Here is a 16,274-nt window from a genome sequence, read left to right on the forward strand (position 1 = left end):
GCACACGGTGGAATAATTGCATTTGAGATGAACAATTAGCAGAAGGAGAGAGTTGATTTATTTAGAAAGCACATCAGAGGGTGGAGGAAAGGGTGCAGGTCTGAGCAGCAGGGGGGGATTATGGGAGTTTGTGGGGTGTAGCATTTCTGAAGAAGCGGCAGCAGCTGCCCCGAGGACAGCTGGGTGTGGGCCACGCAAGACGCCGGGGGCGAGCGAGGGGAGAAAGTGCCCTCGTCTTAAATGGTTTGAGCGGATATTTATAGATATCGTCACCAAGTCCTGGGACTTCTTCTTCATATGAGACGGGAAGAGGGGTGGGGCGGGGGGGTAAATGCATGTGTCCACGTGTGTCCATCTCAGAAACCACATCATTCTATTAGATTTCCAGTGTTTTGGGAGTTTTGGACTCGACGCTGTTATGTTAAGGACGAGGCAGTCAGAGGGAATGTAGAGCTGCTCTCGTTACTGCACGTTCTCCATCATCTTCAGAAACTCTGCAGAGAGACAGAGACAGAGACAGTGAACATCAGCGAACCAACACACCACTGCATCATCACACAGGTCAATGAATGAGGGGGTGAAAGGGTGAATGGCTGAATGGCTCCACAGGAACAGAGAAATGTGGTCTTTTTCTCCAGGTGACAAGAACAAGAAGGTAACTCCTCACAGACCACCTCCACGTTAACCACGCCCACTTCAAATTCCTGGCCAATCACACAACAGCTGTAGGACACCACACAAGAAATAAACGTTCTGCCCCGATGACGTGTGTCAAGGACAAGAACAAGTGTCCAGTGTCCTCGTCCACTGGTAACTGAGGGCAGACGTGAGGCTAAATCAAGAGCAACGGAGACAATGGAGCCAGTTTGGCAGGCGACAGCCGGAAAAATCACAGGTGTTAAATAATCCAATTAATGATGGCTGAGTTCCATTTTTATCACTGTCGCACGAAACTGAACACAGCCATCCGTAATGTGCGACATCAAGTGTGTTTTTCCTGCCATTTCCCGTCAAAATGGCTGCAAATGCTGTGGAAAATAAACAACACCTAAAGTGCAGTGTGGAATAAAGCCAGTAGGTGGCAGCAGAGGCGAGGCACGTTTGTTACATTTGTTTTTCTGCTCCATTCTGAATGACACGTGATCACCATTCAAAATAACTTGCGTATCATGAGGTTGTCCAATCCAATCCAACTTTATTTATAAAGCACTTTAAAGACAACAACCGCTCAGACAAAGCACTGTACACCAGAGATAAATAAAACAAATAAAATATAGAAACATAAGAGCTCATAGACCTAAGAACTAACAGCAAAACATACAATAAAACTGTATAAATGATAAAAATCAACGTCTCATACTGGGTTTTAAGAGGTTGTAGAGTCTGGGGTCAATGCTGGGGTCAATGCTGTGTCCTGACTCTAAAGCTCGCTCATAAACACCTCATACGTTTATTTAGAAATAGACACTGGTTTCCCAAACTGCAAAAGCACATCCACATGTGTGTCTAAGATTTTTACCACAACAGGTACAATCTGAACAAAAACAGTTTGTCTGTTTTATTGAATCTTTTATTATTTTCTCTTTTATCCGCTGTCACTTGTCACTTGAATTGTGAAGGTTTGCAGCAAAGAACTGCACCAGGTGTCAGAACCAGGTCTCTTGTCCGACCCCACTCATCCTCAGACGTGTGTTACTTCCTTCTCTTCCACTTGTTAAACTCTCTCCTCGACAGCAGAAAACAGACTTACCGTCAAAATCAATCTTTCCATCTTTGTTTGTGTCCGACTCTCCAAACATCTCGTCGATATCTTCCTCCGTGACCGGCTCTCCGGTGAGTTGCAGGATGTATCCGAACTCCTCCCGGTCAACGAAACCGTCCCCGTTCCTATGGAAACAGAAGAAAGAAAGAAAAAAGCCAATATAAATGTCACACGGTGGAGAAACAGTCAATATTTTATTTATTTATTTAGACCTCCTCATGGACTCATGTAATGAAACATGTAATCCACTCACTCTGCCACACCAAAGTCCATAATCTCACAGTGACACAGGAGCTGCTGCTCCATACTCTTTGTGTCACTTAGGTAAATCCAAACAAAGGAATTTAAACTTCAAATCTCAGCTTTGGCCATTTAGGCTCCTCTAAGACGAAACACGGATGGAGCAAGCCAAAATGAAGTTGCACCGAATTTCACGAAACTTGGTGGGAACCTGTCGCAGCCCAAGACGAACAAGAAAGTCCATCGGGACCATGGCCTCAACTCAACAGGAAGTCCACCATTTTGCTTGAATGTATAGTTTCTTTGGAAGGGACAGTGCATGTTCATGAACATGTCAAGAATGTAAAAACACCAGATCTGGCAAAAAAAAAGAGAAATGTATATTGATGATACGTGATATAGAAAGATATACTTCACAATAATAACATTCAGGATGCTTAATGATAGGATGGATGCCCAATTCAAAATGGCGGACTTTTTTTCTTCGTCTTTTGCTGCGAAAAAGTTCTCACCAAGTTTCGTGAAATTCAGTGCAACTTCATTTTGGCTTGCTCCATCCATGCTTAGCCTTAGGTGGCGGTATAGAGTCCTGGTGCAACGCACGGGTCCGAACACTACCACGATATCACATTTTCGCCTCACCTGACCTCCATGCCAAGTTTCCACAGTGTTTATGCTCATATACCCCCTCAAAAATGTCCACAAAGCCACGGAATAATAATAATAATAATGATCTGAAGGGAAACAATTGATTCCTCGCTGTTACGGCCCCTGGTGAAAAAGCTCGTGCTCGGGCCCTGATTAAAAAGACAGAAGTGGGAGGGCAGTGGGAGGGAGGGAGGGAGGGAGGGCAGAGGGAGGAGGGCATGACATGCAACATGGATTGTTTGAGTCGTACTTGTCAAAGATACGGAAGCACTCAGAGAGCTCCTCTTCAGTCTTTCCAGCCTGGTCCTCCTTCAACTGCTGCACCATCATCACCAGGAACTCCTCAAAGTCAATGGTACCACTGCCTGAGGAGGTGAACACATGAACACATGAGGAGGTGAACACATGAACACATGAGGAGGTGACAGGTGGTGACAGGTGAACACATAAGGAGGTGACAGGAGAACACATGAGGAGGTGACAGGTGAACACATGAGGAGGTGACAGGGGAACACATAAGGAGGTGACAGGTGAACACATGAGGTGACAGGTGAACACATGAGGGAGGTGACATGAGGAACAAATGAGGGAGGGTGACAGGAGAACACATGAGGGAGGTGACAGGGGAACACATAAGGAGGTGACAGGAGAACACATGAGGGAGGTGACAGGTGAACACATAAGGAGGTGACAGGTGAACATGACAGGTGAACACATGAGGTGACAGGGAGAACACATGAGGTGACAGGTGAACACATGAGGTGACAGGTGAACACATGAGGAGGTGACAGGGGAACACATAAGGAGGTGACAGGAGAACACATGAGGTGACAGGTGAACACATGAGGGAGGTGACAGGGGAACACATAAGGAGGTGACAGGGAACACATGAGGGAGGTGACAGGTGAACACATGAGGAGGTGACAGGGGAACACATAAGGAGGTGACAGGAGAACACATGAGGAGGTGACAGGTGAACACATGAGGAGGTAACAAGTGAACACATGAGGAGGTGACAGGTGAATACATGAGGTGACAGGGGAACACATGAGGAGGTGACAGGTGAACACATAAGGAGGTGACAGGTGAACGAGGAAATGACAGGTGAACACATAAGGAGGAGGTGACAGGTGAACACATGAGGGAGGTGACAGGTGAACACATGAGGTGACAGGTGAACACATGAGGAGGTGACAGGGGACACATAAGGAGGTGACAGGAGAACACATGAGGAGGTGACAGGTGAACACATGAGGAGGTGACAGGGGAACACATAAGGAGTTTGTATGGCACATTTTTAGCCTGAAAGTGACTAGATTTACAAAAAAAATTCAAAAAAGCAAAAATATTTGCTTTTTTTGTTGTATGAGCTGCTTGTCAAAAGACAGATTTCAGCCTCTGAACAAAAGTATCACCTCATAAAAGCTGCTCCTGCTCAAGTATACGATATTTTAAAAACACAACATTTGCTGCCTTTTCACACCTGACGACACTGTTTTCCAACTGGAAACTGAAGTTTGTGTCTAGTTGTAAAATGGAAAACAGGAGTTGTTGATTCACTGCTGCCATCAACAGTGAGTTCAAATAGAAAATAAAATATACTTAGCAGATGTAAAGTGTATTACTTTATTTATTATGCTTCACCTTCACAGTCTACAGTCAGGACACGTCAGTCTTTGCATTCATGATCTCACCGTCCTCATCCACTTCCTCAATGATGGCGTCCAGCTCCTCCCTTGACGGGTTCTGGCCCAGCATCCTCATCACGGTGCCCAACTCCTTGGTGCTGATGTCACCGCCGCCGTCCGTGTCGAACATGTCGAAGGCGGCTTTGAACTCTGCGTGAGACGAGGACATTGTTACAAGATTAAAAAAAAAGAAGTCACTTTTAAGGAGGATCCTCACTAATGTGGTGGAGGAGATCTGAAAGAAGCACTGACCCGAAATCATCTCCTCTGTCAGGAAGGAGCGGGCATCGCTCTGGGCGTCAGTGGGCTGAAAAAAAGATATTAATAATAGTAATAATAATAATAATAACACTACATTTAATTTAAGGGCGCCTTTCAAAGCACTCAAGGTTACCTTACACTACATGATTAAAAAACAGAAAAACAAAATACACAAATGAAGGGAGAGGTGGAAACACTTGCTGAGTCATGACTCATGACCTCATCTTACAGTCACACTCTGGTCCTTTAATAAGTGTGTGCACATTAGTATTTATGACACACATGAAGAAAGTCTTTAAAACTATGTTTCAGGCACGTCTGTGTCCTTGTACTCAATACACACGTTATAATAATAACTACTAATGTAAGTATTAATAACATAGTGAAGATTACATACAAGTACACACAGACATGGTTTAGTACTGAGTACAAATTTACCATGATTACGATACTGCGTATGTAGGTAAAAGTGTAGTAATTACCACTGAGTACACTTTACCATGATTACGATACTGCGTATGTAGGTAATAGTGTAGTAATTACTACTGAGTACACTTTACCATGATTACGATACTGCGTATGTAGGTAAAAGTCTAGTAATTACTACTGAGTAAACATTTACCATGATTATAATACTGTGTATGTAGGTAATAATGTGTACTGAGTAACTTTACCCATAGTAATTACTACTTTACCATGTACGTACTTTAGTATGTATTACCATGATACTGCGTATGTAGGTAATGTAGTAATTACTACTGTGAGTACTACTACCACTGAGTTTACCATGATTACAATACTGCGTATGTAGGTAATAGTGTAGTAATTACTACTGAGTACACATTTACCATGATTACAATACTGCTTATGTAGGTAATAGTGTAGTAATGACTACTGAGTACACATTTACCATGATTATAATACTGTGTATGTAGGTAATAATGTAGTAATTACTACTGAGTATACTTTACCATGATTACGATACTGCGTATGTAGGTAGTAGTCTAGTAATTACTACTGAGTACACGTTTACCATGATTATAATACTGTGTATGTAGGTAATAATGTAGTAATTACTACTGAGTACATGTTTACCATGATTATAATACTGCGTATGTAGGTAATAATGTAGTAATTACTACTGAGTACACGTTTACCATGATTATAATACTGCGTATGTAGGTAATAATGTAGTAATAACTACTGAGTACATGTTTACCATGATTATAATACTGTGTATGTAGGTAATGTAGTAATTACTACTGAGTACATTTACCATGATTATAATACTACATGTAGTAATTATATGTATGTAATTACTACTGAGTACACGTTTACCATGACTATACTACTGCGTATGAAGGTAATAGTCTAGTAACTACTGAGCTACTGCTGAGTACTGAGTACACGTTTACCATGATTACAATACTGCGTATGTAGGTAATAGTGTAGTAATTACTACTGAGTACACATTTACCATGATTACAATACTGCGTATGTAGGTAATAATGTAGTAATTACTACTGAGTACACATTGACCATGATAATGCATAAGTAGGTAATAATGTAGTAAACGGTGGATTAAAGACAACTGAGTATACATGCCATCATGGTAATGCTAATTACTCATGTAATAATGTAGTAATTAGTACTGAGTACACATTTACAGCACTTATTATACTGCTTAATGTGTAATACAGTAGTAATGACTACTAAGTGCACATTTATCATGATGGTAATTATAATTACTCATGTAGTAATGTAGTCATTAGTACTTTCAACACATTTACCATCATGGAAAACGCTGATTACTCATGTAGTAATGTATTAAAGACATTTAATGGAAGAGTAGACATTTATGATGTAAGTACTAATGAATCATGTAATGAAGTAGAAAAGACAACTGAGAACACAGTTACAATAATGGTTTTACTGGTTAATGTGTAATAATGTAGTAATTACTACACACAGGTGATACATGGCCCATGTAGTAATGTGAGTAAACATACAGATGTATCTCTGGGTTTGTGTAATTGTCTTACATTGTTAGTGTTAACTGACGTGTTTTACTAACAAAAAGAAAAGTATGTGTGATATGTGTAATTATATTCAAATAATACAATAAAATATTTACACATGTAAACACATAAAAACATTATTATGACGCATTTTCTTCCGACTGGAGTGCAGCAGTGGAAACAGTGTTAGGTCAGGTAAGAAGTCACGTTTAATCCCCGCAGCTGTCTGCACATTGATGTTGATGATGGCTCTTAAAGGGCAACGCCACTATTTTTCCCACAGTGTGTTCTCATCCTGACGATCCTATTTAAAACCTTAAACCTCAAGTTTCTCTCGGACTTCTTCTCCAGTTGGTTTGAAAACGTGTTCGGACACAAAAGCCCGCTCATTAGTTTCCTTTAAATCGAATTTGAAGGCGTCACTTGGGGGAGAGAGAGGATTTGGAAGGGGATTGTTTTTCAAGGTGAACGTCCAAAGTTAGGACACTGAAATGTCTTCTCACTTTACTCAGCTGTGAGTGTTCTATCTTTAGTCTCGCTCGCTCTCTCTCTCCAATCTAAATATCAATCGTAGTGGGATTGGTGACAAAGCAACGAAAGAAAGAAAGAAAGAAAGAAAGAAAGAAAGAAAGAAAGAAAGAAAGAAAGAAAGAAATCTCATAATTCTGTCAACAAACTGAAGAAGAAGTCAGGAAAAATAAACATTTCTGTTGCAAAGGATGGTTTAAAAGTGTGTTCCCCAAGAATTTGAAGAATCCCAGAAGACAAAAGCAGTAAATGTAAAGATGATGATGATGATGATGATGAATGAGGGTCAGCACAGGAACTTTGTTTGTTTGTTTCCATCTTCTGTCGCCGGGATTTCAATCTGCATCAGTGAGAAAACAAAACAAAAACAAATCCACAAAGGCGCGTAAAAGCCGCGTCTCCTTCTCTGCATTGTCCCCTCCGTTCACCTCCTTCTTACCATGGTGGCTGGCTGTGCTGGTGAAGACAACAACACAACACACGTCCTGGACAAAAGAAGCGCTCCCTCCCTTGTACACAGTTGACAGTGGCTTCACCCGGCTCCCCTATGTCGCCTCTTATCCCTCCCGACACTTTTCCTGAAAATGACCAGGATTGGGCAACAGGCCCCCCACCACATGAGAGCCAATCAAATGAGGCTTTAATTTGTGTCCTCTGACAATGTGGTGTCTGATGGACGCCCGCCCCCCCTTGTGTGTGCTGCACGCTCTTCTCCAATCCCCCATATTTAGAGAACAGGCGAGCTCGGCGGGGACATTGATTTAAGAACGAGAGAACAGGCATCGGGCAGCTGGAGGTTATTCTGGCACAGGATCAACCAGAGATGGACACACACACACACACACACACACACACACACACTCACACACAGGTTTGTGTGGCTATTCCTGTAAAGACTCTTCATTCACTTCCAGCCTCAAACAAAGACTTTGTTTTAGAGGTTAAAACTAACCTCTAACCTTCACCGGTTCTTCAGAAGTGAGGTTCTATCTCATCAGGACCAGGTTTTAGTCTCCATGACGACTTCTGGTCCTGACAAATCCTGACAGTGTTTATACTAGAAAATGTCCTCAGGAGGTAGCAATTGTGAGAACAAACACACACACAGTCACAGGTGTGGATGTGGATTGTTAGGACGTTACATTGAGCTATAAACCTGATCTATGTCACAAGACTTTTACTGACCTTATCGTAACTTAACCACAATTTATATATTCCCAAATAACCTCAACCAGAGCCTCAGAAAAGAGGTTCTGCCTCATCAGGACCAGGTTTCGGTCTCCATGTGGACTGCTGGTCAGAAAAGGTCATACAGACAAAAAAAGCATTCCCCTTAGCCCCTTAAGCTAAGTGCTTAACCCTGAACACAAACCCAATTCTGACCCTAAACCTAAATCCAGGTCTTAACCCTGAAAAAGCTACGTTTTTAGACCTCACAAAGGTAGAAATACAAGTACAAAGACACACACAAAGTATCATAAATTATGCATTCCCCTTAGCCCCTTACCCTTACCTTAACCATGATAACCTTAACCTAAACCCTAAAACCAGGTCTTAACTCTGAAAAAGGGGGGACCAGACAAAATGCCCTGACTCTGTATGTTTTATATGCTTTTTTTTGGTCCTCACAAAGCCACACATACAAGACCGCACACACACACAAACATGTTTTTATATCTTAGTGAGGACACATCATTGACATAATGCATTCCCGAGCCCCACTTAAAACCCTAACCTTCACCCTAAAACCAGGTCTTAACCCTGAAAAGCCCTGTAAAGCTGTGGGGCCCAGACAAAATGTCCCCACAAAGACAGGTTTGTGTGTTTTCTCTGGACAAAGATATAAATACAAGCACACACACACACACACACACACGCGCACACACAGGTTTGTGCAATGACTCCCATTCATTTCTATAGTCTCCCCAAATCCTTAACCAAAACCAGTTAAATGTTATACTAAACGTAACCAGTTCCTGAGGTTCTGTTCCTCATTAGGACCAGGTTTTAGGTCTCCGTGAGGATGACTGGTCCTGACAAGGTCAGTGTTTGTGCCATAAGAGGTCCTAAAGAGGTAACAAAGACGTGTTTATAACACACACACAGATCAACACCTCTGCCAGCATGCGTGGATTCTCAACCACGTCCTCAGCCTCTGTGAACTCATCCCTCTCTCTCTCTCTCTCTCTCTCTCTCTCTCTCTCTCTCCCTCTCTCTCTCCCTCCCCCTCTCTCTCTCTCTGTCTGCCGCTGACTTGTCCTTGCACTTATGACATGTGTAACTTAAGAGGCGCGATGATCGCAGACTTGTGATCTTACACAGCTGCGCCCCATCTTTGACCATTTCAGCTATCAGTTTCCCTCGCTCGGCTAAGAAGTACAACCAAGTCCTGACAGAAGGTGTATTTTTGTCTTCAGCCACTAAGCCATGCAGGCACAGCGTCCAGTTGTAGTCCAGAGTCGTGACGTCCCAAGCGTCCGTCGCATGAGCTCATTTCTGTATCCGACACAAATTAAATCAAACTAAACTAGAAAGTCCAACTGTGAAATTGTGTTTAAACTAAAAACAGCGCGGTGTTTTTTTTGTATGAGGTAATGAAACAGTCCCGGGAACCAGCACCAGACAAAAAGGCTTTCAACACGTCTCAAAGACTAAGTCCACACTATGTTCACAATCAGTCTGAGGGCTGAAGACGACTTACTCTCCCACACCAAAGTCCTTAGAGAAAATCAACGATTATTTTTTACCTTGTGACAAAACAGGAGCTGACTAGTTTGGTAAATTTGTGTCACTGAAATGAATCCGACTGACGACTTTCAAGCACTGAATTCACAAAATAACACACATGAACTGAGCAGTGGAGGCAGAAGTGGATCAACAATGATGTAAAATCACTGATTTCCTCTATAGACTTTGGTTTACACACACACACACACACACGCACACCTGAAACACAACATGCTGACTGACACTCAACCAACTGACAGCGGTCAAAGTGGCCAGTTCTCCTCCTTTTCTCCACCCGTCTGCAGTGGACATTGTGTAAGTTTTTAGCCACTCACCTGCCCTGCTCCTTCAGCATGTTGAGCTTCTTCCTCCATCTCCACACTGTCCTCATCCAAGACCACTTCAGACTACAGATCTAGATTGGCCTCTCTTACCCAGCCTGTATTAGATATTTCCTGGATTCGCACCCTCCCCAGCTCAGTGACTCTAAAAATAACTGTTAATTCTTTTGAACTTTGTAATTAAATTCCTGAACTTTAGCTTGTGGGTCCAGTTTTGCTTAGTTCAACTTAACACCTGGGTGGGGTTGCACCTATTTGGCACACGTCTCGACTAAATTCAGGATTTAGTCATTCCTCAACCGTGACAAAAGCCTTAGGAACGACGAGCTGCTTTGCATCTAATTTTGGTCGCACCGGACCAAGTGAAACACTTAAGTAGCCAGAAAATTCACAACTTTATATGCAAGTGGTTATAACGTGGCGGACGACAGCCCGGCGGACCAATCAGCACACAGGGCAGAACGTTAATAGTGAGCGTTAATGCGCGGCAGCTGGACATAGTCTTTTAGATGTTGGCGTAAAGCCAGCGCAACCCGACGCTCTCACAGCACACAGAGTTTTTGTGGAGTTAGCAGGTCTGTGTTTTTGGATGATTTGGTCGTGTCAGAAAAGGTATCTGTGTGGATGACAGGCTCCTCCTCCTCCTCCTCTCTAAACCAGCCATTATTACAGCCTGAGGACCACAAGGGACCGCATTTTTCACGCACTAAACGTTGGTGAACACGGACGAAAATTCAAATCAGAACGGTCAAAAAATGTTTGAGAAAATAATGAAAATATGTAAAAAATGGCTCAGTAGCGCCTTCAAATGTGAAACTGTCGGACGAAGCAGAAACTAATGCTGTGGCACTGGCGTCTATTGCCCCGTTGGCCAATGTTGACATTCTCCAAACGACGTCAAGTACTTGCCAGCAGCCAGACTCCGCTTGGGGAAACGTTAAATCTGGTATGCGATACGAAGCTCCCGACGATAGCGGTGAAACGGTGTTTAGAAAGCACAAAGGGCGGCGGTGTCATCTCTGCACGACAGAGGGTGCAACAATGCTTTGGTCGAGGGTGAAAATAAAATGTCCGTTACCTTTACGATGACGTGCGGCCGGCGCTCACATCGCATCATTCGCGTCACAAAATGTGCAAAATGATCCCACGCCAAAGACACTGTTCGGTGTGAACGCAGCCCAAGTTGCACCAGATTTTAAAGAAACTTGGAGGAAACATGGCACGGCTCACGATGACCAAAAAAGCCCATTGAGACCACGGCCTCAAGTCAACAGGAAGTTGATCTTTTTCTTGGCAATTTGCACGTTTCGTAAATGAACAAACTCGTCCGAGCACGTTAATTGTAGCAACATAAAAAAAAATTGTCAATTTGTACTAGACACACTTTATTGCACAGAAATGTGTGAACAAACTCAATGAGTAATAATTGGCAAATTCAATCAAATACCAATTAGTCAAACTGGAACAGAAGTGGACATAAAGGACAAGACAAGACGGAGGCAGATGATCCGCTGTGGGGAGAATAAAAAGGCCAAATTGACCAAATTATAAAATGTCTACAGGCAGCGTTGTGCGGGCCCTCACAGCCTATGCCCTGCCAGCAGGTGGCGCTATGCCCTTGACTTGGCTTTCTTGTGCTGATGTTTTCTGGCCGGGTCCCTAATCTCATATGTGAAGTTCTGAGCTGTCTCGATGGTTGCCATGGCTCCACCCTTTTCAATCTGTCAGAGCTTTTGGTAACTTTTCATCTTTGATGTGTTTAGAACAAAATAGTGTGTTTTTTCTGTTGCTATGATGAACGCGCTCAGACGAGTTTGTTCTTTTAAGAAACGTGCAAATCGCCAAGATGGACACCAAATTCAAAATGGACGACCTACTGTTGAGTTGGGCTGGGACATTTGGGACAGTTTGGTGATATTTGGTGAAACTTATTTCAGCATTGTCCTACCAGGTTTCACCTTTGGGGGAAACCTGGAAACCTTTCCCTTATCTTGTAAACTTTTTCACCAGCTCTGATTTGCGTGCCAATTGTCGTCCATTTTCACCGACGTTTAGTACAAATACCAGGAGTTCCAATAGACCCTCGCAACAAATTGCCAAGACGGACACCAAATTCAAAATGGCCGACCTACTGTTGCGTTGAGGCCATGTTCCCAGTAGGATGTTTTGTTGGTCTTGGGCTGTGACAGGTTTCCACCAAGTTTGGTGAAATTTGGTTTGAGGATTGTCCGACGGGGTTTCCCCTGTGGGGCACTATTGAGTCATTCTGCACCACTTTTATTTATTTAAAACTTATTTCATAACATTTTTTACCAGTTCTGACTTGTTTTGACCAACGTTTAGCGCCTGAAAAAGAATTCCAGTTGGTCCGCACGTCACCGCGTGAGTGCCCAGGTCCTCGTCGTTTATCTCACCCCACACCTTCTCTACAATCCTTTTACTCCTGCTCCTCTGTTCTCATCACCCTCCTTCTGTTCTCCACGGTTTGATCCTCACCCGTCTCCTCTTTCCACCTTAACCTCCTCTCACCCCGCGGAGCACAGTGCCTGAGTGCAGCTCCCATGCCGTTGGACTTATGTCACCTCCTTCATGGAGGGACGACAGACGGCCGTCTGTGTGACTGACAGCACCAGCTGACACTTTGACCAGCTCAGGTTTTTTCCACTTGTCTCCTCTTTCTTGTTTGTAGCCACAACAAGGGAGATTTTTGGAATTTGGAAAGAAGTACAAATCCCTTTGAGACAATTGTTCTTTTTTTTCAATTGTTTCCTTTTTGTGTGTCATTCTTCTCCTCCTTCTCTTCTACCTCCGTCTATTCCTGGACAGTAACAGCTAGACAAACACACCCTATATAAGGCGGGAGGTCCAGTATACCATCACCCCCCCGGATTTAAATCCCTCCATCACTGATCCCTCCTCCTGCACTCTCACACCTCTCTCTGGCCTTCTGCTCCTTTCATCACTCGTAGCTGAACTCCGTCTTATCTCGTCTTCTCCAACAACTTTTTATAGACCTGCTGTGAAACATGTAGCAGAGGGAACGACAACGTCAGTGTGTATTTGCTTTCAAATTATTTTGGTTTTTATAGCCTCAGAATAAGCCTTTTATATGTTTATAAAAGACCAGGATCAGACCAGGATAAGACCAACACCAGACCAGGATCGGACCAACATCAGACCAGGATCGGGCCTGCATTAGACCAGGATCAGACCAGGATAAGACCAGGATCCCAACCCAGGATCAGGCCTGCATGGAGGATCAGACCAGCATAAGACCAGGATCGGGCCTGCATTACCAGGATCAGACCAGGATAAGACCAACATCAGACCAGGATCAGGCCTGCATTAGACCAGATCAGACCAGGATAAGACCAGGATAGACCAGGATCAGACCAACACCAGACCATGTTTGGACCAACATCAGACCAGGATTGGGCCTGCATTAGACCAGGATCAGACCAGGATAAGACCAGGATCGGACCAACATCAGACCAGGATCGGGCCTGCATTAGACCAGGATCAGACCAACACCAGACCAGGATCGGACCAACATCAGACCAGGATCGGGCCTGCATTAGACCAGGATCGGTGACCAGGATCAGACCAGGATCAGGCCTGCATTGGACCAGGATCACCAGCATAAGACCAGGATCGGGCCTGCATTAGAACAGGATCAGACCGGATAAGACCAACATCAGACCAGGATCAGGCCTGCATTAGACCAGGATCAGACCAGGATAAGACCAGGATCGGACCAACATCAGCCCAGGATCGGGCCTGCATTAGACCAGGATCAGACCAACACCAGACCATGTTTGGACCAACATCAGACCAGGATTGGGCCTGCATTAGACCAGGATCAGACCAGATCAGACCAGATCAGACCAGGATCCAGGAACCAACATCAGACCAGGATCGGACCAACATCAGATTGGGCCTGCAGACCAGGATCAGACCAGGATAAGACCAGGATCGGACCAACATCAGACCAGGATCGGGCCTGCATTAGACCAGGATCAGACCAACACCAGACCAGGATCGGACTAACATCAGACCAGGATCGGGCCATTAAACCAGGATCAGACCAGGATAAGACCAGGATCGTACCAGCATCAGACCAGGATCAGGCCTGCATTGGACCAGGATCAGACCAGCATAAGACCAGGATCGGGCCTGCATTAGACCAGGATCAGACCAGGATAAGACCAACATCAGACCAGGATCAGGCCTGCATTAGACCAGGATCAGACCAGGATAAGACCAGGATCGGACCAACATCAGACCAGGATCGGGCATTAGACCAGGATCAGACCAACACCAGACCATGTTTGGACCAACATCAGACCAGGATTGGGCCTGCATTGACCAGGATCAGACCAGGATCGGACCAACATCAGACCAGGATCGGGCCTGCATTAGACCAGGATCAGACCAGGATAAGACCAACATCAGACCAGGATCAGGACCAGGATCCCAGGATGGACCAACATCAGACCAGGATTGCATTAGACCAGGATCAGACCAACACCAGACCATGTTTGGACCAACATCAGACCAGGATTGGGCCTGCATTAGACCAGGATCAGACCAGGATCAGAACAGGATCGGACCAACATCAGACCAGGATCGGGCCTGCATTAGACCAGGATCAGACCAGGATAAGACCAACATCAGACCAGGATCAGGCCTGCATTAGACCAGGATCAGACCAACACCAGACCAGGATCAGACGAACACCAGATCTAATGGAATATTCATTCCATTCAATCTGCAAAAAAAAAAAAATATTACAGTGAAAAATGTAATAGTGATAGTAATAGTGAATGTTCAAACAATATTAAAACCACATGGAAAGTGATAAAAACTGCACCAGAGCTACCTTCTGTTGTTTTGGATGGTGAACATTCTCTTATAAATCCATTTGATATAGCTCAAAAATGTAATGACTTTTTTGTTAATATTCGTTATGAATTAGCTAACAAAATATCTGTATGCCATGGTAATCCACTGGATTATATCCCTAGACATTTTCCTATTATTTCTTCTTTTGAATCCCCTGATATTCAAGAAATAAGTGACATAATTGATGAACTAAAAACATGTTCAGCCGGTCATGACAACATTACTCCATTCCTTGTCAAACAGGTGAAACAGTCAATACTGCAGCCACTTGCTCACATATTGAAAACATCCTGTTTAAATCAACAGGATTTAAAAGTGATCCCTCTATTTAAAGCTGATGATCCATGTTGTTTTAATAACTATAGACCCAAAAATATTAGAAAAAATTATTTACAAGAGGATTCTTTCTCATTTGGATTCTAATTCAATTCTTTACAAACACAAGTATGGTTTCCGGAAAAAACACTCCACTTATATGGCTCTGCTTCACCTGACTGACAAAGTTACTTCTGCACTTGAAAATAATGAATTTACTTGTAGTATTTTCCTAGACTTTTCAAAAGCTTTTGATACAGTTAATCATCATATTTTACTGGAAAAGATGTATAAATACGGTTTTCATGATACTACACACAAATGGTTAAAAGACCAACAGAAGTCAGTATGTTTGTGTTAAGGGTTGCTATTCTAACAAAGCCAGACTACTTTGTGGGGTTCCGCAGGGATCCATTCTGGGACCATTATTATTTCTCATTTACATTAATGATTTGTCTAATGCTCTAATACACTTTCTCCAATAATGTTTGCAGATGACACAACTCTCGTTCTCGCTCATTCACATTGCAGTTCACTGATTAAGGATGCTAATGTTGGTTTAACTGCCTACGCTACGCTAACTTTATCATTTTCAGTGGCAAAAAAATCATATTGTAAGGATTTATCCAAAATTTCAATTGAGTCTGTTGAGATGCCTCAAGTGTTATCTACAAGATTCCTGGGAATCATTGTTGATGAGAGTTTGAGTTGGAAAGAACAAAAAAATAAATAAATCTATTGGTATAATTAGAAGGATCAGTCTCCAGATTCTATAACACAGTTTAATTTATCCCTATCTTTCATATTGTAATATAGTTTGGGCAAGTACTTTTCCTAGTACTCT

At 43.2% G+C, this 16,274-nt stretch overlaps 1 protein-coding gene across 2 annotated transcripts; it reads right to left on the reverse strand.

The window, feature by feature from the left end:
• Window positions 1-35: 35 nt before the first annotated feature.
• LOC122777316 (troponin C, skeletal muscle) lies at window positions 36-10,308 on the reverse strand. 2 transcript variants are annotated; one of them, XM_044038478.1, is made up of 6 exons: window positions 10,208-10,308; window positions 4,591-4,645; window positions 4,345-4,488; window positions 2,901-3,015; window positions 1,751-1,887; window positions 36-494 (listed from the first exon to the last, which is right to left on the reverse strand). In XM_044038478.1, the coding sequence occupies exons 1-6, from the start codon at window positions 10,244-10,246 to the stop codon at window positions 463-465; spliced, it is 522 nt and encodes a 173-aa protein (XP_043894413.1). In that variant the 5' UTR covers window positions 10,247-10,308; the 3' UTR covers window positions 36-462. The 2 variants fall into 2 exon arrangements, with proteins under 2 accessions (XP_043894413.1, XP_043894415.1); XM_044038480.1 differs by lacking the exon at window positions 10,208-10,308 and adding an exon at window positions 7,585-7,705.
• Window positions 10,309-16,274: the final 5,966 nt, after the last annotated feature.

This window comes from Solea senegalensis, linkage group LG11 (genome assembly GCF_019176455.1).
Source record: "Solea senegalensis isolate Sse05_10M linkage group LG11, IFAPA_SoseM_1, whole genome shotgun sequence".
NCBI lineage: Eukaryota > Metazoa > Chordata > Actinopteri > Pleuronectiformes > Soleidae > Solea > Solea senegalensis.

Excerpts from the sequence above, each read along its gene's own strand:
- LOC122777316 (XM_044038478.1), bottom strand. The coding sequence starts at position 10,246 with ATGGAGGAAGAAGCTCAACATGCTGAAGGAGCAGGGCAG. Across the intron at positions 1,888-2,900 it reads TGCTTCCGTATCTTTGACAA|GAACGGGGACGGTTTCGTTG; the intron begins GTACGACTCAAA and ends CTGTTTCCATAG. Across the intron at positions 495-1,750 it reads TGGAAAGATTGATTTTGACG|AGTTTCTGAAGATGATGGAG; the intron begins GTAAGTCTGTTT and ends GTCTCTCTGCAG.